Raw genomic sequence first — 20,801 nt, forward strand, 5'->3', positions numbered from 1 at the left:
CTAGCATTTTAAATACTGCAGCAACTCAGAGCAGCAGAGGGGCTTGTATCATGTCATCTATTAACAAATTGAGTCATTTCCGGGCTCTCTGAGCAAGTGCTGTGTTTAAATTGCTGGTTCCGTGGAGCATACTTAAATAAACTCTTCAATAAGCTATAGCTTTATTAAAAGCATTTTTGCTAATTCATGTATATTACAAAAATGTTTCTATGCCAAAGCAAAATGAATCCACGTGGTTTCTAATATTGGCTGGAATGTCCCTTTAATATTGTTTTTCAATTGCTAACTTCCTTATTTGGAGGCGCCAATTCAGAATCTTTGCTGGAATAGACAAAGTTGATACTGTTATTTTATTAACTGGGCACAATAAGCGTATTGCAATTTATTTATTTATTTTTGTTACACATAATAAACAATTTCTACAGCCTCAAACTGTTTTATGTTTCTTTAAATCCTGAAGCATGCACAAGACATTATGCACATATCTGCAGCCTGTTTAGAGTATTTTATTTCATTCCTTAAATTGCTCTTAAAAAGATAGAAAGGTCAAAACTGAAATGTGCACAGATGCATTTCAATTTTAATTTGAAGTAGAAGTATTTTTGCATTATACTCCATTAGCACAAATGCTTCTAATAAGTTATTACTGGGTTTTTTAGCACCATATGCACATATGCTGTTAAGGCACTGTGCACCAGTATTTAAAAACAACACCTTTTCAGATAATCAGCAGTGGCTTTTATGACACAAATTAAAGGGACAGTAAAATCCAAATCAAACTTAAATGTATTGGATAGATCATGAAGTTTTAAACAACTTTCCAATGTACTTATATGATCAATTTTGCTTATTTCTCTTAGCATTATTTCTTGAAGAGTAACCCTAGGTGAGCTCAGGAGCGTGCACTTGTTTTAAGCTATCTAGCAGCAGTTAGTGAGCAACAATATTTATAGCAATGTTATTCATTGTTGCAAAACACTGCTGCTATAGAATGCTACATAGACGTGCATGCTCCTGAGTTCCTATCAGAATACCTAGCTTTACTCTTCAACAAACAATAGTAAGGGAACAAAGCAAATATGCATGCCCTATTTGAATCATTAAAGTTTAATTTGACTTTACAGTCCCTTTAAGTCTTCCTAGACATAATAAACTTCACCACCAGCAAACTGATCTTGAATACTGGTGCACGGGCCCTCACAGCATATGTGTGTATGTCACTGAAAAACAGTAATACAGTTTTACTAGAAACGTTTTTGCTTATGGAAGTATATTGCAAAAATGCTTCTATATAAAAATAGTGTAACATATATGCAGATTGTGTTGAATGTCTTCATTTGGTTGCAATCAGCGAGCATTTCTTACTCTGATAATTTTGAATTCTTAATTACTGGAAACAAAAACAATAATAGTGGGAGAGTTCTCCTTGAAAACCCCCCAGACATAAGCTGTACCCAATAGTAATCTCACTAATCTCTGCAACGTGTTATAGAAAGGACAAAATGTAGCAGAGTTTGGGAAACCGCTCAAAAATAGAGCTGTGTGAAAGTTAGTCACAAAAATTTGTAAATGAATACATAAATTGATACATAAACTTAATATATAATTAATAAAATAAGTGCATAATCACAATGAAAGATGAATAAGATAAGATACCGGTATCAGTACAAAAAATTATAAATGAATGAAAAAAGACTTTACACAAAATTGTCTCTTTAAAAAGTGCTGTGAGTTTGATTAAAAATCATGGAAAATGCAAATGCAGATACAAACAATATTTTATTATTATTATTATACTTTATTTATAAAGCGCCAACATATTTTACAGTGCTGTCCATGGGTACAATTCATCAAAATAAAACAACGATATAAAACTTGTAAGAGACAAGACAAAATTTGACAAACACATAAAGGAGGAAAATGTACAATCTAGAAGGGTAGGAGGTTGAGAAACAGGAAGTGAGGACTGCAAGAGTGAGAAAGATGTTAATGCAGAGTTAGATGAGGGAAATATTAGATAAGTGGAATTAATTTATTACTGAGTTGGGTGGTAGGCTTCTCTGAACAGAAAAGTCTTCAGATAGCATTTAAAGAAAGAAAGATTAGGGCAAAGCCTGACAGCACGAGGGAGAGAGTTCCAGAGGGTAGGTGCTGCATGACAGAAGTCCTGCAGTCTAACATGGGAAGAGGTGATAGTTGAAGATGCAAGGAGCAGGAAATTGTTGGATCTTAGTGGGCGGGCTGGAGTATACTTGTTTATTAGAAAGGATAGGTAGTGAGGAGCGGCGTTGGTGAGAGCTTTGTAGGTCAGGGTGAAAATTGTACTAAATATGTACTTTAAGATCAACTGGACTTGGGAGCATGATACCTTTGAAGAGTTCACAAAAAACAAGTTCCTGGCCATCTAAGGGCAATCAGAATTTCCTTGAATCAGAGTATCCTTGTGTGGGCTACTTGTTTTCAACTGAACCAGGCAGCGAAAAAACTCCAAACTTTTGCCAAGCGAGTGTCTGTGTACGCTTGAGATTTCCTTAGGTCACGTGACCTGGATGCTCCAATTAGGTGACTCCTAGTCCGAACACTAGTAGAGAAATAAAGTGTTCCATTTAAACTTTTTAATCTATGTGAAATTGAAGTGTTGATGGATAAACACAGTTGCAACTCGTGATAAATATTGGACAAAGTTTCAAGAGTATTGTGAGTGCCACAACGGATTTCTGTATATTCCGGAACACTTATTATTCACAAAGTGACCGGTACACCCGTTCAGCTCACAATATCCCAAACAGCTAAGTGAAGTAATCTATACGTTTCGTCGTACTCCTGGTCTTTATCAAGATCTTTATCAGTTCAGAACTTTTTCACTGCCTGGTTCAATTGAAAACGAGTAGCCCACACAAGGATACTCTGTGATCCAATGAAGTTCGGATTGCACTCAGATGGCCAGGAACTTGTTTTTTGGGAACTCTTCAGAGGTATCACACTCCCAGGTCCAGTTGAACTTAAACTACATATTGTTTGTATCGGCATTTGCATTTTCCATGTTTTTTAAACAAACTCACAGAACATTTTAAAGAGACAATTTTGCGCAAATTCTTTTGTCATTCATTTATTTATTAATTTATATATTTTTGTACTGACACCGGTATCTTATTCATCTTTCATTGTGATTATGCACTTATTTTATTAATTATATATTAAATTTATCTATCAATGTATTTATTCATTTATGCATTTTTGTGATTACCTTTAGACAGCTTTATTTTTGAGAGGTTTCCCAAACTCTGCTACATTTTATTCTCAATTAGTGGGTAGACCCAGAATTTTATCTCTGATGCACGTAGGCATAGGTACTCCAGGGGTCACACGCAATCCTTTTCACTACTAGTTATACAGCTTCTTGAGGAATGATAAAATTAATAATTTGCCTAAAGTATCTACTAGTGCAGTTTATTTTTAAAGGGACATAGTAGTGCAAAACGTATATGTTTTATATCAAAAGAGTATTTAATTTTAGCACTACTGACCCTGCAAGTTTATGTGTTTAACCCCTGTCCCACTCAGGAACCACAGACAACTGCTTGTTCCAAAAAATCATGGACAGCAATTTGGGGGGGTTGTTTGACTACTGCTGTTTATTGGCTTACCGGGTTTGTTTGCTTGGGATCAGAAGTGTGGGGTTAAACACAAACACATAGACTTTCAGGGTAGCATTATATGCCCTTGCAAGTTAAAACACTTATTTTGTTGTGCTTTCCCTTCAGCAGAACATGGCAATCATTAATATAGTAAATACATTATTGGGCTAGTGGCATTAAAGACCTGTGTCACCTGACAGCGCTATACAAAGGTACAGGTACATTACAATCATAAGGGTACAATACAGTTAAAAACTTACAATGAGACGTGTAATTTATACAATGTACATTACTACACTTACATTAAAGGGACAGTCTACATCAGAATTTGTATTGTTTAAAAAGATAGATAATCCCTTTATTACCCATTGCCCAGTTTTGCATAACCAATACTGTTATATTAATATACTTTTTACCTATGTGTTTACCTTGTATCTAAGCCTCTGCAAACCGAAACTGCCCTCTTATTTCAGTTATTTTAACAGACTTGCATTTTAGCCAATCAGTTATGACTCCTAGGTAATTTCAAGGGAGTGAGCACAATGTTATCTATATGACACACATGAACTAACGCCCTCTAGTTGTGGAAATATGTCAAACTACATTTAGATAAGAGGCGGCCTTCAAGGGCTAAGAAATTAGCATATGAGCCTACCTAGGTTTAGCTTTAAACTAAGAATACCAAGAGAACCAAGCAAAATTGATAATAAAAGTAAACTGGAAAGTTGTTTAAAATGACATACCCTATCTGAATCATGAAAGTTTATGTTTGACTAGACTGTCCCTTTAACAAGCATAAGTAAACATAGAGGAGCACCCTGCCCTTGAGCACAATCAGTTGTAGGTGCACTTTTTTTTACAAATTGAGCTACAGTTAGAGATGCTCTCAGGCTTACAATATAAATCTTTATTTGTTGTAAATAATGTGCCACTAGGCAACTACATACTTTTCAGCTTAATGAGTTAGCTCCCCATTCGGGTACATTCATAAACCTGGTCAAACAATGAATGATTTGTTAAAAAAAAACACATGGAATACAGGCAAAAATCAAAACATTAAATGTCACATCTTTTATTACAGAAATAAAGAAGATGTATCATTTTTTCCAAGGTAACCTACAATTAATATAAAAATAAAAGAAAGAAAAAAAGAAAACGAAAAAAGAAAAAAGAAAAGAAAACATAAAAACACATTTCCTAACCTTTTTGCATAATTTGTATATTTTATTTTTAATGCCAACAGTTTATCTGGATGTCCAAGAGCTACTTCTGCTATGAAGAAAGCCAGATTATCAGGAGAAGAAATGCTCACAATAAAGCAGCGAGCAACTAATGGTATGTAAAATGTACACTTCAATTCTCTGTGCAAAATTAAAGGGATATGAAACCCATTTTTTTCTTATATGATTCAGAGCATGTCACTTTAAATATCTTTTTAATTTATTTTTTATTATTATCATTATAATTATTATGTTCTTCATTCTCTGTGCATCCTTTGTTAAAAAGCAAAAGGTTATGGTCAGGAGTGTGCACGTGTCTACAGCAATGTATGGCAGCAGTTTTGTAAGCATGTGATACATTTGCAACAGCACTTTTTTCCTACTATGTAGTTAGTGCTTCCGGCATGTACAAGATACCTATATGGTTATCTCTTCAACAAAGAATACAAAGAGAACACAACAAATGTGATTATATAAGTAAAGTGATTTTTTTTTTGCATGCTTCATCTGAATCTACTGTTGTTCCGCAATGGACTGAGGTCAATATTATCAAAAATTGGTGCCAAGTTTTTTTTGCAAATTTAAGTAGCTTTATTCACATTTCTCATTAAGAAAAAAAATAATAATTTAAAATCAATTATTTATTTTTGCAGAACTGAATTATGCAAACAATTGATTTATGAATGCTCATTAGGCTGTCACAGGGGTCTTTTAGATCTGTATCTCCCGAGTTTAACACATTGGGTCATCCAACTACCACTGCCAGTTGAATTGTCAGCTGTTCCCTGCTTGAAAACAGCAGTTCTCTGTAACTACTGAGTGAGTTTTATAAGAATTAAACACAAAGGGGCCGAATTATCAAGTGGCAAGCAGACATAATTCGCTGTAGCCCGAAATGAATAAATGCGGAGAGCATACGCTGTCAGCATTTAACATTGCACAAGTATTTCTGGTGAAATGCTTGTACAATGCTGCCCACCAGTGTTAATTTTGACGGCAAATTTCGATTTAGTCTTTTGACTAAAATGCCATTTTAGTTTTAGTCATATTGTAGTAAACTGAATTGTTTTAGTTTTATTCTAGTTTTAGTCGACTAAATCTCCAGTAGAGTTTAGTCGACTAAAATCTAAAGGGTTTAGTTAAAATGTAATGCATTATTTAAGCATTTTTCTATAATTTCCAAACTCATTATATACTCCAGGAGTAAACATAACACCAGTTATTAATTATGGTTTTAATGTTTAAACATGCAATACAGACACAGATTTAGCCGTTGTGATATATTTATAAACACATTTTTTTATTGAGGAAGTTAGATATAAGCTTGGTTACAAAAAAACTCAATCACAGAAACTCAATTGTATAGTCTTAGTAATTACAACAAGAAAATATATTTGGAAGGGGTATGAAAACCTCCTAAAAGATCTATACAGTGAGAACAACCATTCTTGTTAAAATTAGATATATGTTATATGCTAAATGCAGACTTAGACTTAATATATTTCCATTTCTGGATGTGATACATTAGACCTCATTGTCTGTAAACAGTATATTGCTTAAGATAGTAAATTGCAATATGGTGCAGGTGCACAGATTTGAGGAACCCACTAGTGGGAAATGAATTATATAGATGGTTAAGGTAGTCAGTCCTACATAGTGAGTAAGAGGTAAAGTATTAATTAAGTTACGAGCGCACCTATATGTATGAGAGGGGGGAAGTAGTAATCAGTGGACAAAAGCCGCTTTTAGCTGGGGGGGGCGGAACCTTTTAGACTGGTAGAGAGTTGTAGTGAGAGGAGGGCATGAGACAATGTTAGAGGGGTAAGTGTATCTGAGGAGAGTTGATGAACTATTAGCGCCTCTGAAATTACATTGGGCTTCTCATGCATCCAGGGAAGATATAATATTAATATAAAGGAGAAGAGCTAATTAAGTGAATTTTAAGATAATTTATTATTATGCAACTATTATTGTGACTACTAATGAGGCAAAAATAAGTAGCACCTGAAACTGAGAGCAGTTACTATGGGATCACTTGTAAGAGAGACCACTTGGGTATTATGCTCATTGACTTTAAAAAGATTACTAAAACTACTATGACACACAAACAGAATATAGCAGCGCTAATTCACTATCAGATTTCTCCCAACAATAATTAAACTAATAATGTGATAAATGAAATAATAAATAAAACGTCAGAAGTATTGACTAATGAAGCATAAGGTTAAAAATATATAACACAATGCATGTACACCTCAAACAATATGACCATTACCTAAAGTCCAAATGTACCTATAATCTGATCCCAAAGCGTGGATGATATAACACAGGGGTTCAAAGTCCGTGATTAACAGGTGTCCAAAAGATGGCTTTAGGAAGCAAAGGAGGTCGATGCTGCTCTCATTAGGTGATTATTCCACTAATCACCAAAAGTTCTGAAGACACTGGAGCAAAGAAAGTAAGAAGAGCGCAAAACGACTTAAAAGGTTTATTCAATACATATAATAATAATACATAAAAACTTACACTCAGGAAAGTTTTTATGTATTATTATTTATATGTATTGAATAAACCTTTTAAGTCGTTTTGCGCTCTTCTTACTTCCTTTATTAAAACTACTAGTCTTATAAAATATTAGTACTTAGGGGAGACCAAAGATATTACATGAAAAGATAACGGTTTAGCTATGAAAGAACAAGGTTTGCACTACCATAATGCTCACATAGGGCAGCCGGAATGTCGTCATGCTTAGTTGGCAGAAACCAAGTTGGCAACAGAGGCGTTGCTTTTGAGCCTGGGAATACTTCTAAGACTCATTACCGAGTATATCATTTCCAGAGGGTTATAGGATCCAGATAAAACAAGTGACACATGCCAAGGATGTTATTTTATGGGCCTAGTATAGCTGCAGACCTATCTTTGAAATGATGATGATTAACCCCAAGGTGTGATTATATAATAAATATATTAGTTACCCATATGCCTATAGGTATTAAGCCTTTTTAGGAATTAACTTGTCCTATCCCACATACTCGGCCGCTGTCTGTAGGACAGGGACTGTTGCTTTAGTTCCAAATAAGGGCAAAACTAGACTTTAAGATCTTAGTTTGGGATGTTGTAGATTGGGGCTATGAGGGACCACCGATTGAGTAGAGGGAGTATATGATTCTAGATATTGACCTCTAGGTAAGTCATGTGTGTAAAATCAAGCAATATCCCCTGTATTAAATAATTGTGAGAGTAGTCCCTACTACTTAATACCTAGTACAAGTATTAAGGTTGTTAGTTGTTTAGGGTACTATGTTAGACAGTGTGCATTATATCTACCCCCTCCCTCTAAGAGCGGCACCTTCTGTCTAGTGATGTTGAAGAACAAATATTGGTGTCAAGGAAGGTGATGTTATCATGATTTTGGAAGCTCTATAGTAGATTTGAGCATGTCTACTTTGCCTATGGGTATTTTCTTAGTAAAACAGTGCTGCGGTGTCACTGACAAACAGAAGAAGGCAAAGCTTTCAAATTTTAGTTTTTGTCACATAGAGTAGTAAATGTGAATGTCTCATTATACAAGGGGCAAGAATAGTACTGCTTTTGGCTCATAAACTTAGGTAGCCAAAAATAAAAATCAACTAAATAACACACATAATTAACAGCTACATAAATGGTAAGATATCATACAGTAAGTACATGTGGTAGTACTCTTGACTCATGAACATAGGTAACCAAACATAAGTATCAGCTATATGACATAGGTAATTACTAGCTAGAGAGATGGCTGGTTCTCTATGAATAAACATAACAGGTTAATAAATAACACAGCAGTTTGATTAGATAAGGTCTACAGGCGACAGAGATTTACCACATGTTGTGGAGGTTGATGTACACAGTAGAGACCAGTGCTCTGCGAGCCTCCTCTGTCAGGTTTGATATCATGTAGGCAAAAGTAAGAATAGCTGAAAATTAAATAAAAAAAACGGTTAAACTGCTAAAAGGATAGAAAATTAAATTATTAGAACAACAAAAAGATGACAATTATGAGAGGTAAGTCTCTGATGTAAGTGTCTCAAAGTCATTAACCAAGGCATAACTGGTGGTTTCTGCTTCTGCATTTCTTGGGGGAGCAAAGACTCATTTGAACAAGCCTGCATACCACCACTCTCCGCCAAGTTCATGCTCAGCTCTAGAGCTGTACCCCCAGTGACCATTACAAGGTTAGTTTTCTTCTAATGGTCTCCTCGTTCCAAGTGGTCGACCCTTACTCCCTTCTCTGATAAGTGTGCAGTGACCTTTAAGCCAGTATCCAGTATCACTAACGAGGTGATGTTCACTGCAGAGCTCGACTCAGACTCCAAGGCCTTGCCCTCTCTATCTGAGACACTGGCAGATATATCTCTGTGGTTACCTCGATCCAAGGAATCTGCTGTTTCTTCCACCTCTGCTAGTTGCTCTCCAGAGCTGAAGCTGGATTCTGACCTCACCATCAGGGTAAATATATTCTGTACCAGCAGGGCATCACCCTCTGATGTAGTATGATGATGGGGATCTTCCGTACCAAAGGGATCAGATCTTTGAGGTGGAGAGGGGGAGGGCGCAGTTTGTGGTTCATCTGATTGCTGTGGTTTCCTTATTTAGTACTACACCATAGAGGTCTCACCTACGCCTACAAGACACATATTAGTGGGTCTGCACTTGCTAGGAGACGCATAGTTATATTCTCAAATGTTGTCTGCTCCATAGAGTGCTATTAACAAATATTCCTCTTATATAATATACTTGAGTTTATAGACCTTCCCTATTCCCTAATAGTAAGGTACATAGTATCAGCCTTTACCTATACCTGCAAATATATGCTCTCACTTTCCATGTTGTTGGGGGGTCATATTTGTCAGTCGAGTCGCCTTTTATACCAGGAACCAAGGTTGCAGCAAATCTTTCCTCCAGCCTCTGTGCTTGTTCCTGTAACAGCAATTGCAGTTGTAGGATCAGGTAGGTATCCTCCATGTTCAGTGCGTCATTGGCATGTAAAGGTCGGTACAAATATATGGTATCAAGGCTCAGGCCAATGCATGAATTTAGCACACTAAATAGTAGGAAAAGACTCCAGAGTAAATTGACCGGTGTAGGTGACTCAGGAACTGAAGTGCTCTTCAAATTTAGAACTGCATACTCAAGGCACAGCTAGTTGTGAGGACAGGCTGAGGCTTCTATTATAGGGGAAGGCCTCAAAATGAAAAGTCCAGTACTGAGGGCTGTGAGGAACAGTCACTATCCAAAACCCTATATCTTGAATGCTGTCCTCTTCAGACAAGCCTCTCCACTATTTTAAGCAGGGTATTGCAAAAAATTTAACGTTAAATAGGATAACAAAGGAGAAAGCTTAAGGAGCTGAAGCTCAGTGCGACCTGCAAGATGGCCGCCGCCCGGGTGTCCCCGTAGCTATATTTTTAGTAGTGTTAGTAGTGTACGCTAAGCGTTGTTGCTTTGTCTGCCAGCATGGGAACTCACTATAGAAGACACAGCCACATAAATATCTCTTGCACATTGAGCTGTTGAATGACCCTCCGAGCTTTATAGCGTGATGACACGCAGCTGTCCCAAAGTAAGAAAGTGAGATTGCTGTCAAATATCCACTCCTCCGACCCTTCCAGAGTTCAGTTACTAAGGCTACTTTCTCTGAGACATAAATTGAAGAAAGCTGGTTATCATTTCTACAGTTAATGGCTGTTATAGATATATACGATCAGGAGCTTTATCTAGACACGTCTTGCTACTTTGGTTGCTGGCTCCGCCCCCAGCCGTTGTGATATATAATGTCTTTATTAAACTTAAAAAAAAAAAAAAACACCAAGTGTTTTTCCTAAGGTATAGTGAGTCTACGGCTTGAGTAATTACTGTTGGGAATATCACTCCTGGCCAGCAGGAGGAGGCAAAGAGCACCACAGTTAAACTGCTAAGTATCACTCCCTTACCCACAACCCCCAATCATTCTCTTTGCGTTCGGTGCAGGAAGGAGGTGAAGTTTAGGTGTCTGAAGAAATTTTTTCATTTCATCTACAAGCAAGTTTTGGGGTATAGCCGTATTCCACGTCATTCCTTGAAGTCGGATAGTGGTGGCTTTAAAGCAGTTAAAGAGGTATTTACTGAGTTTTCCTAACAATTGCTGCCCTAGTTTAGAAAGCCAGAGTTGGCTACTCTGTTCTTTCTTTCTCAAAGGTCTCTGTGAGGAACTGTGTCCTCTCATACCTTGTAACTGTCTACATGCCAGACAGAGCAAGTAAGTGCTTTTTCTTCCAGTTAGGGAGACCATGCACTTAAAAACACTGCTTTTATATTGGGACATAGATAGTCCTGTTGTATGGGTTACACTGGGGCATGAAGCAGGCACTGTTGCATGTGTGAGACTAACATTTAAACTCTTTTAAAAAGAAAGGGTAAAATGTTTTTATTAGGCTTTATTTTCTGACACATATTTACTTGATAAAACAATACAAGTTTAAACTGAAAGTAAGGCTGAATTTTCTATTTCAGCAGCTTATTAATTTTCCCTTTGCTTTAAAATAAAATGATGCAACATTTTAAACTGTCAGGTTTGAAAAAACGGTGATTTCTGGTACTCAATGTACCAGTAAGTAGTGCCTCTCTGTGTCGCAGCAGTAATTTGAACTTGGCAGTTGCAGTCACATGACCGACTTTTCTGAGGAAAAAGTTGTTTTTCTCCATTTCTGGGTGATCCGGTCTTAATTGGTAGCGTTAAGGCACGTCATTTTAATTGTGGGGTTGCCTGATGGGTATTTTAGAAGTTTATTTGATGTTTATTAAATGTTTTTTTCTTAACTTTTCTCATTTAATTTTTGCTGGGGATCGATCCTAATTTGGGATACAATTTAAAGTGTATTTTTTCCTTGGCTTATTTTAATTGAATATTAAAATATTTTAAACTTATCTGTACAAGTTTATTTACTGTTTCACAACATGTCTGATATGGAGCAAGAACCTGCTCTCATGAATTCATGCTTATTATATTTAGATGCACAAATTGCAGCTCCTATGCAATTTTGTTCTTCATGTGTCAAGAAAACGTTGCAAAATAAAGGTAACATTTTTGAGCCTAATGTCTCGCAGGATAATGCTGTTAAAATAATACCTCAGCTTTCTCCTGCTACGTCCCAAGTCTCAATAGCGTCACATGCAGTGCCCTGTGGTTCCTCTATAACTCCTAATGTAATTTATTTAAAAACAGAAATTGCTGCCCAGATATCTTCAGCTGTATCTATGGCATTAGTTGCCATTCCTAGATTACAGGGAAAATGCAAGAAGAAATCTAAAAATTCAGAAAGTAAGGTGTCTGTCTTCAGTTCTGCTTCCCAAGTTGCCCTCTCATAAGTCTGATGACGAAGATACATCGGGACTTTCTGAGGGTGAAATCTCAGATTCAGACAGTATAATTCCTTCTTCTGAAACTGAGGTGGTATCCTTCAGATTTAATCTTGAACACCTTCGTGTATTGTTAAAGGAGGTTTTAGCTACTTCAGATGACTCTGAAACCCTGTCGTTGTCACTCCTAAGAAATCTAGTAAACTTAATAGTTTCTTTGATGAACCTTCTACTTCAGAGGGTTTTTCTGTGCCGAACCGTGCTAAGAAGATTATCTCACAGGAATGGGAGAAACCAGGGGTGTCTTTTTCCCTGTCTCCCATTTTTAAGAAAATGTTTCCTGTCGAGGGCTCCATTAAAGACCCTTGGCATACTGTACTAAAAGTTGAAGGGGCCATTTCCACTCTGGCTAAAAGAACCACTATTCCTATTGAGGATAGCTGCTTTTTTAAGGATACAATGGACAAGAAGCTGGAGGCTTATTTGGAAAAGATTTATGTTTATCAAGGTCTCCAATGGCAACCTGCGATGTGTATTGCCACCGTGACTAGTGCAGCATCCGGAGGTGTTTTCCAGCTTAGTCCTCAAATTGGGGGTACCGGAGTTAGATCTGATGGCATCCCATCAGAACACCAAGCTTCCAAGGTACGGTTCAAGGTCAAGAGATCTGCAGGCCATTCTGATAGATGCTCTGGCGGTTTCTTGGGTTTTCAGGTTGGCATACCTGTTTCCTCCGTTTGCTCTCCTTCCACGAGTCATTGCTCGTATCAAACAGGAGAGGGCATCTGTGATTCTAATAGCCCCTGCGTGGCCTCGCAGGATCTGGTTTGCAGACCTAGTGGAGATGTCATCTCTCCCACCTTGGAGACTACCTCTGAGGAAGGACCTCCTGATTCAGGGTCCCTTCCTTCATTCAAATCTCATTTCTCTGAAGCTGACTGCTTGGAGATTGAACACTTAATTCTGTCTAAGCGTGTTTTTTCTGAGTTGGTCATTGAGACCATGATTCAGGCTCGCAAGCCTGGTACTAGAAAGATTTACCATAAGATATGATGTAAATATCTTTATTGGTGTGAATCCAAGGGCTACTCTTGGAGTAGAATTTTATTTTTTCTTCAGGAAGGCCTGGAGAAGGGATAGTCAGTTAGTACCCTGAAGGGTCAGATTTCTCAGTATCATAAACATTTTTCAGATGTGCCAGATGTGCAATCTTTTTGTCAGGCTTCGGTCAAAATCAGGCCTGTCTTTAAGTCTGTTGCTCTTCCTTGGAGCCTTAACCTTGTTCTTAAAGTTTTACAGCTGGCTCCGTATGAGCCGTTACATTCCATAGACATTAAGTTGTTATCATGGAAGGTTTTGTTTCTTGTTGCTATCTCTTCTGCTTGTTGTTCCCTCTCTGTGTCCTAATTCTTCTTCTTCCAAAGAACATTTGTTACACAATTTGAATGTTGTACGTGCTTTTAAATTCTACTTACAGGAGACTAAGGATATTCAACAGTCCTCTGCCCTCTTTGTCTGTTTCTCTGGGAAACGTAAAGGTCAGAAATCTACTGCTACTACTCTTTCTTTTTGGTTTGAAGTATAATTGGTTTGGCTTATGAGACTGATGGACAGCAGCCTCCTGAGAGAATTTCGGCTAATTCCACAAGAGCTGTTTCCTCTTCTTGGGCTTTCAAAAATGAAACTTCTGTGGAACAAATTTGCAAGGCTGCAACTTGGTCTTCTCTATATACTTTTTCCAAATTTTATATTTTTGCCTCGGCTGAGGCTTCTTTTGGGAGAAAGGTTCTTCAATCGGTGGTGCCTTTGTTCCCAACAGTAATTACTCAAGCCGTGGACTCACCATATCTTAGGAAAGAAAAACAAAATTTAAGTTTACCTGATAAATTTATTTGTTTCCGGATATGGTGAGTCCACGGCCCCACCCTTTATTTTAAGACAGTTGTTCTTTTGACTATAACCTCAGGCACCTCTACACCTTGTGTTACTCCTTTTTCTCCATTTCCCTTTGGTCGAATGACTGCGGGTTGTGGGTAAGGGAGTGATACTTAGTAATTTAACAGTGGTGCTCTTTGCCTCCTCCTGCTGGCCAGGAGTGATATTTCCAACAGTAATTACTCAAGCCGTGGACTCACCATATCTGGAAAAAAATAAATTTATCAGATAAGCATAAATTTAGTTTTTCATAAACAAACTGAAGTGCAACTTTAAAATAAAAAACTAACTAACTGTAAACTGTATTTGCTGTAACGCCATTGCACATATTACCCAATATACAAACTTTAACAGTTTTCTGTCAATAATTAAAACAAGTATCAAGTAACTCAACACAATAAAAAGTTTCTGAAGCTAGCACAGGCACAGCATGACTTAAACCCATACTCGTGGGTTATTTTTATTTCTAAAGGAAGAATCAACTGATTGTTTACAGATTTGAACATTTTTCAGCAACAAAATTAACACTGCTCTAGAACTTCCAAACTCATTATATACTCCTGGAGTAAAGGTTTATTAACCTGTTATTATTTATGGTATTAAGGTTTTAGCATGCAATACAGATTTAACAGATTTAACTGTTGTGGTAGATAACGTCTTTATTTATCTTAAAATTAAATAAAACCAGGTTTCATAAATAAACAAGAAGATAGCCTTGCTTTTTTTTTTTTTTTTTTTTACAAAATAGCAGTAATTATATATGGATTGATTATAACACCTTCCATAAAGTGTTAATTTTGACAGCAAATTTTGATTTAGTTTAAGTCATAGTTTTTTTTTACTAAAATATAATTTTGATTTAGTTTTATTCATAGTCTTTTGACGAAAATCCCATTTTAGTTTTAGTCATATTTTAGTCATCAGAATTTCTTTAGTTTTATTCTCATTTTAGTAGATATGTGCATGGCGAAAAAATTCAGTTCGGATCGATTCGGAATTTTTCGAATTTCGGTTCGGATCGATTCGAATTCGGAAAATTTTTAACCGATTTGGTTTGGATTAGTTTTGGATTCATTCGGATTCGAAGAAATTTGGCTGGATTCGGTTCGATTCGTTTCAGAAATTCAGAATTTCGGTAAGTGTTAGGTGGGATTAGACTAGTATTATGTACTGTATATTAGGTGTAACCCCTAGCAGAGTGATATAACCTAATATACTGTACAATACTAGTGTAATCCATGGCCATCCGAATTTACCGAATAAATCCAAACTAATGCGGATTTATTCGGTAAATTTGGCAGTATTTTAATTCGGAAATTCAGTTCGATACGAATCTCCGAATTTGCAGAATTTCTGAATTGATCCGAAACAAATTGCACATATCTACATTTTAGTCTAGTTTTAGTTGCCAAAATTAACACTGCCGCCCACCCTGCACATTCACGGCCAATTAGCCGCTAGCAGGGGGTGTCAGTCATTCTGATCGTATCGTATCGCTGCTTCTTAACTTAAGTTTCCGGCAAGCCAGAAACTTCGGGGGTAGATCGCAGCATCCGCTGCTTGGTAAATCTACCACATAGAGTTCTACTGTGAGTAGTGCACAAATTACATGCCCTAAAATATCTTTTTAAATCTAGATTGTCCCTTTAAAGATGGCCTTTATGTCCTGTTAAGCCACACTCCTTCTAACTAAACACATAGGTCTTAATGTAAATATAGGAATTAAGATCCCAAGCAAAGATAAAGAGAAACAAAAACATGATAGGAACAATTTGACTAGGACATACATTAATAACATGCACGTAGGTAAGGGGGCTAAAACTTCACAGTAGATGAGCTTTGTAAAGGGTTAATTTTCTGTCCATATGGAGTCTTCCACTGACAGTGATGGTGATACAGTAATTCACCTCACAGAGGGCAGACACCAAGCATAGTGCAGAACATACAACATGAAAGGAACGTCTTGGATATACAGAGGAAAGCTGAAGATGAAAATTATAAAATATTAAAGATATAAAATATCAATAGTAAAGATGTACACAATGTATTATGATATTATGCAATATTTCATAATAAATTCATCATAACTAAGACGTATAAAAGTGTAAAATAATGCATTTATGGAAGAAAAATCAAAATGTTAATTACAGACTCAATGACACTTTACTGACTGTTACAGATGAGGAACAGGACTTGGGAATTATTATTTCAGATGATTTAAAACTTAGTAAACAATGTAGTAATGCAGCGAGTAAGGCTAGCAGAATGCTTGGATGTATTGGTAGAGGTATTTGCAGCAGAAATAGTATGGTTCTTATGCCACTTTATTGATCATTAGTTAGGCCTCATCTTGAGTATTGTGTGCAGTTCTGGAGGCCATATCTTCAGAAGGATATTAACAAACTTGAATCTGTGCAAAGGAGGGCTACCAAAATGGTACATGGTCTAAAAAAATAAAACTTACCGGGATAGGCTCAATGACCTAAATATGTATAGCTTAGAGGAGAGAAGGGAAAGAGGTAATATGATAGCAACTTTCAAGTTCATTAAAGGGTTTAGTAAAACTGAGGCTGTGGGTATTTTACATAAAATGGAAAATTCAAGAACAAGGGGTCATGAGCTCAAGCTAAAGGGTAGTAGATTCAGGAGTAATTTGAGGAAGCACTTCTTTACTGAAAGAGTTATTGATTTATGGAATAAACTTCCTCAAGCAACAAACACTGTGGGGGACTTTAAAAATGCATGGGACAAGCATAAGGCTATCCTACGAACTAGATAAGTTTATACTTGTTATGTAAGGTCGAGCAGACTTGCTGGGCCTATGACTCTTATCTGCCGTCAATATCTATGTATATTGAATATCAATTCTCTAATATTATTGAAAATGCTATTCTCAATACATTACAAGTTGTAAAAGGCGGTGTTCTATGGGTACAATGTGATCATATTATTTTATTAGATAATGAAGCCTTGAAAGTATAATTACTTTTCAAAAGCAATGTATCATATCAAACATATCAACACAGATTTGTCTTACCACTTTAGATACGTTTTTCATAAAATAAATAACTAGATACATTTAAACGTCAATATATTCAATTCCATATAAAATAATTTCAGGTGGAGATAAATCATCTTCATTTGCTTAGAATGGGATGAATGAAAGCCCCTGCTTACACGTGATTGGCCACACACGAAAAGGGGGTGGCTTTGTAAAGCCGGGAGGACAGGTTCCCTTGAGCAAACCTTGTCTGCCTGGCTGTTAATAAATGGAGCCCCTATGTCTTCATTCTTTAAGCTTGTAAAAACCTATACTTTACAATAAAGATACTTTGCATTTCTCCTTTACAAGGTTCTTATAAACGATATCCTCAGCACCATATTACAGCAATCTTTGTTTATTGGAACATCTTCTATGGTGCAAATACAACAGACACAAGCTATGTTTCAGATACAATCCCTTAATCAAGCTAGCAAGCATGTTGTGTCTGTTGTATCTGTATCATAAAAGATGTTCCAATAAAGAAGGATTGCTATTACATAGTGCTGTATATGTTGTTTATGGAAGTTTGATTTGCAGTCACCATATTTGCAGTCACCATATTTCCTCCAGCATCAGGCTGCTTCAAGGTGCTGTACAAAATCATTACAAGACATCCTTTACAACAAGGGATAAATCCTTTTCACTAAGAATATGCAACCTGTTTGACAAAATGACACGGCAACCAACAAAACTTTGATAATTGGATCATAAGTAAGCTTATTACAACTTTATGCAAATTACTTATACTTATGCCTCTTGGAGAGAAAAACAAACAAACATTATTATTGGTCGTGCACAACTACAATGGCATTCTAGATATCTTTCATTTTGAGCAGGGCTCTAATTTTTCTTCGTTCTCTCTGCCTCATAAGTTGGTACAAAGTCTATTATATGATTATTTATCTAACTTTAAGGGACAGTAAACACTTTGAGCTTGTCATATGAAATGACTAATAATACATATTAAAACATCTTTGCAATACACATTTATTTATTTTGCCCCTCTTTCCTATAATATAAGTCTGGAAATTTGGAAATTTTGTTAACACAATGGCAGTAGCAAGCCCTGTCATCTTTGGACTCGAGTGCGGATTGGCTCAACCAAATAAACAAAAGTTATGGATGTAAATTGACTATTGAAAAACAAAGCGAATATGGTGTCAAAATATTTTAATACAGTTCAGACTCTACTGATATGTTACTCTATTGAAAGACTGAAGAGAAATGATGTAATTACAAGGTATTTTATGTCCATTTAACTGCACTCCACTTTCAGTTTATTCACATTCACATACATGTAGATTACGAGTATTGCACGCTATAGGGAATTTAACGAACGCAACAAAAGTTGCGTTATTTAACCCTCTATAGCGCAGCCATTACAAGTTTTGAAACAGCCGGCTTGTGCGTGCGATATGGTTACATTGAGCTCCATACCACACAAAATACAAGAGCTGTTTTGACGTGCTCGTGCACGCTTTCCCCATCAATGGGGAGAGCAGGTCAGAAAAAAACCTAATACTTGCGATCGCAGAATGGAAAGCTCCGTAACACAGCCCCATTGATGTCTATAGGGGAAAAAAAAGTTATGTTTAAACCTAACACCCTAACATAAACCCTAAGTCTAAACACCCCTAATCTGCCGTCCCCGACATTGCCACCACCTACATAATGTTATTAACCCCTAATCTGCCGTTCCTGATATCACTGCCACCTAAATAACGCTATTAACCCCTAATCTGCCGCTCCCAATATCGCCGCCACTATACTAAAGTTATTAAACCCTATTTCCCTGCACCCCAACATTGCCAACACTGTAATAAATCTATTTACCCCTATTCTGCCGCTCTCCGACATAGCAGCCTCCCACATCACTACCACTAAATAAACCTATTAACCCCTAAACCGCCAGCCCCCCACATCACAACAACCTAAATTAAACTACTGACCTCTAAACATAACCCTAACTGTAACCCTAACCCTAACACCCCCTAACTTTAACATAATTAAAATAGAGCTAAATTGAAGTTACAATTATTAACTAGATAATACCTATTTAAAGGGACAGTCTAGTATAAATTAAACTTTCATTATTCAGATAGGACTTTTAATTTTAATCAACTTTCCAATTTACTTTTATCATCAAATTTGCTTTTTTCTCTTGGTATTCTTAGTTTAAACTAAACATTGGTAGGCTCATATGCTAATGTCTAAGCCTTTGAGGGCTGCCTCTTATCACATGCTTTTTAAATCTCTTTTCAACACAAAGACAGAAAGTACACGTGGGCCATATAGATAACACTGTGTTCAGGCACAGGGAGTTATTTAAGATTTAGCACAAAACAATGCTAAATTTAAGACAATCCTATATAATAAAAGGCCAAGTGTGTTTGTCCGAAGCTGTCATGCGCAGTAGACAGCACAGCACGAGGACAAACACACCTGGCCTTTGAGAGTCCCTAAGTCTCTGCTCTGCAGTGCGAGCAGAAGTGTGCGTGGCCGAGCGTGGCCGGGGGCGTGGCCGGGGGCGTGGCCGAGCGTGAGGGCTGTGAGGGGCGTGGCCGAGCATGAAGGGGCGGGGCCAGGCGGGCTGTGAAAGGCTGTGCAGTTTGAGAGCTCAAAACAGCTCAAAAGAGGGGATAGAGGGGGTAGGGAAAAGATAAGAAAGGTGAGAGAGAGAGATCAAGAGGGGAGAGAGAGATCAAGAGGGGAGATAAAAAGAGCACAAGAGAGGGAGCAAAAGAGAGGGGGAGAGACAGCAAAAGAGAGTGGAGGGAGAGCAAAAGAAAGGGGACAGAGAGATCAAAAGAAAGGGGGGGAAGAGAAAGAGAGGGGGAGGGGGGAGAGAGAGAGGGGGAGGAGAGAGAGAGAGGGGGAGGAGAGAGAGAGAGGGGGAGGAGAGAGAGAGGGGGGGAGAGAGAGAGGGGAGGGAGAGAGAGAGAGGGGGAGGGGGAGTGAGAGAGAGAGGGGAGGAGAGAGAGAGAGAGAGATGGGAGGGAGAGAGAGAGAGAGAGAGAGAGAGGGGAGGGGGAGAGAGAGAGGGGAGGGGGAGAGAGAGAGGGGAGGGAGAGAGAGAGGGGAGGGGGAGTGAGAGAGAGAGGGGAGGGAGAGAGAGAGGGGAGGGGGAGTGAGAGAGAGGAGGGAGAGATAGAGAGAGGGCAGAGAGAGAGAGAGACGGGAGGGAGAGAGAGAGGGGAGGGAGAGAGAGAGGGGAGGGAGAGAGAGAGGGGAGGGAGAGAGAGAGGGGGAGGGAGAGAGAGAGGGGGAGAGAGAGAGGGGGGAGATAGAGAGGGGAGAGAGAGGGGGGAGAGAGAGAGGGGAGAGAGAGAGGGGAGAAAGAGAGAGAGGGGGAGAGAGAGAGAGAGAGAGAGAGAGAGAGAGAGAGAGAGAGGGGGGAGAGAGAGAGGGGGAGAGAGAGAGAGATAGAGGGGAGAGACAGAGATAGAGGGGAGAGAAAGAGAGATAGAGGGGAGAGATAGAGGGGAGAGAGAGAGTGCAAAAGAGAGGAGGGAGAGAGAGCACAAAAGAGAGGGGTGAGAGAGCGCAAAAGAGAGGGGTGAGAGAGAGAGCACAAAAGAGAGGGGGAGAGAG

General features: G+C 37.8%; 1 protein-coding gene across 1 annotated transcript in view; it reads left to right on the forward strand.

The window, feature by feature from the left end:
- The window catches only part of MYT1L (myelin transcription factor 1 like), a 396,825-nt gene that overhangs the window by 363,912 nt on the left and 12,112 nt on the right, over positions 1–20,801 (forward strand). Inside the window, exon 17 of the mRNA XM_053708950.1 lies at positions 4,882–4,973. Within this exon, the coding sequence (XP_053564925.1) occupies positions 4,882–4,973 (92 nt within the window). The remainder of the gene's footprint in view (positions 1–4,881; positions 4,974–20,801) is intronic.

The sequence above is a fragment of the Bombina bombina genome, chromosome 4 (genome assembly GCF_027579735.1).
Source record: "Bombina bombina isolate aBomBom1 chromosome 4, aBomBom1.pri, whole genome shotgun sequence".
Classification (NCBI taxonomy): domain Eukaryota; kingdom Metazoa; phylum Chordata; class Amphibia; order Anura; family Bombinatoridae; genus Bombina; species Bombina bombina.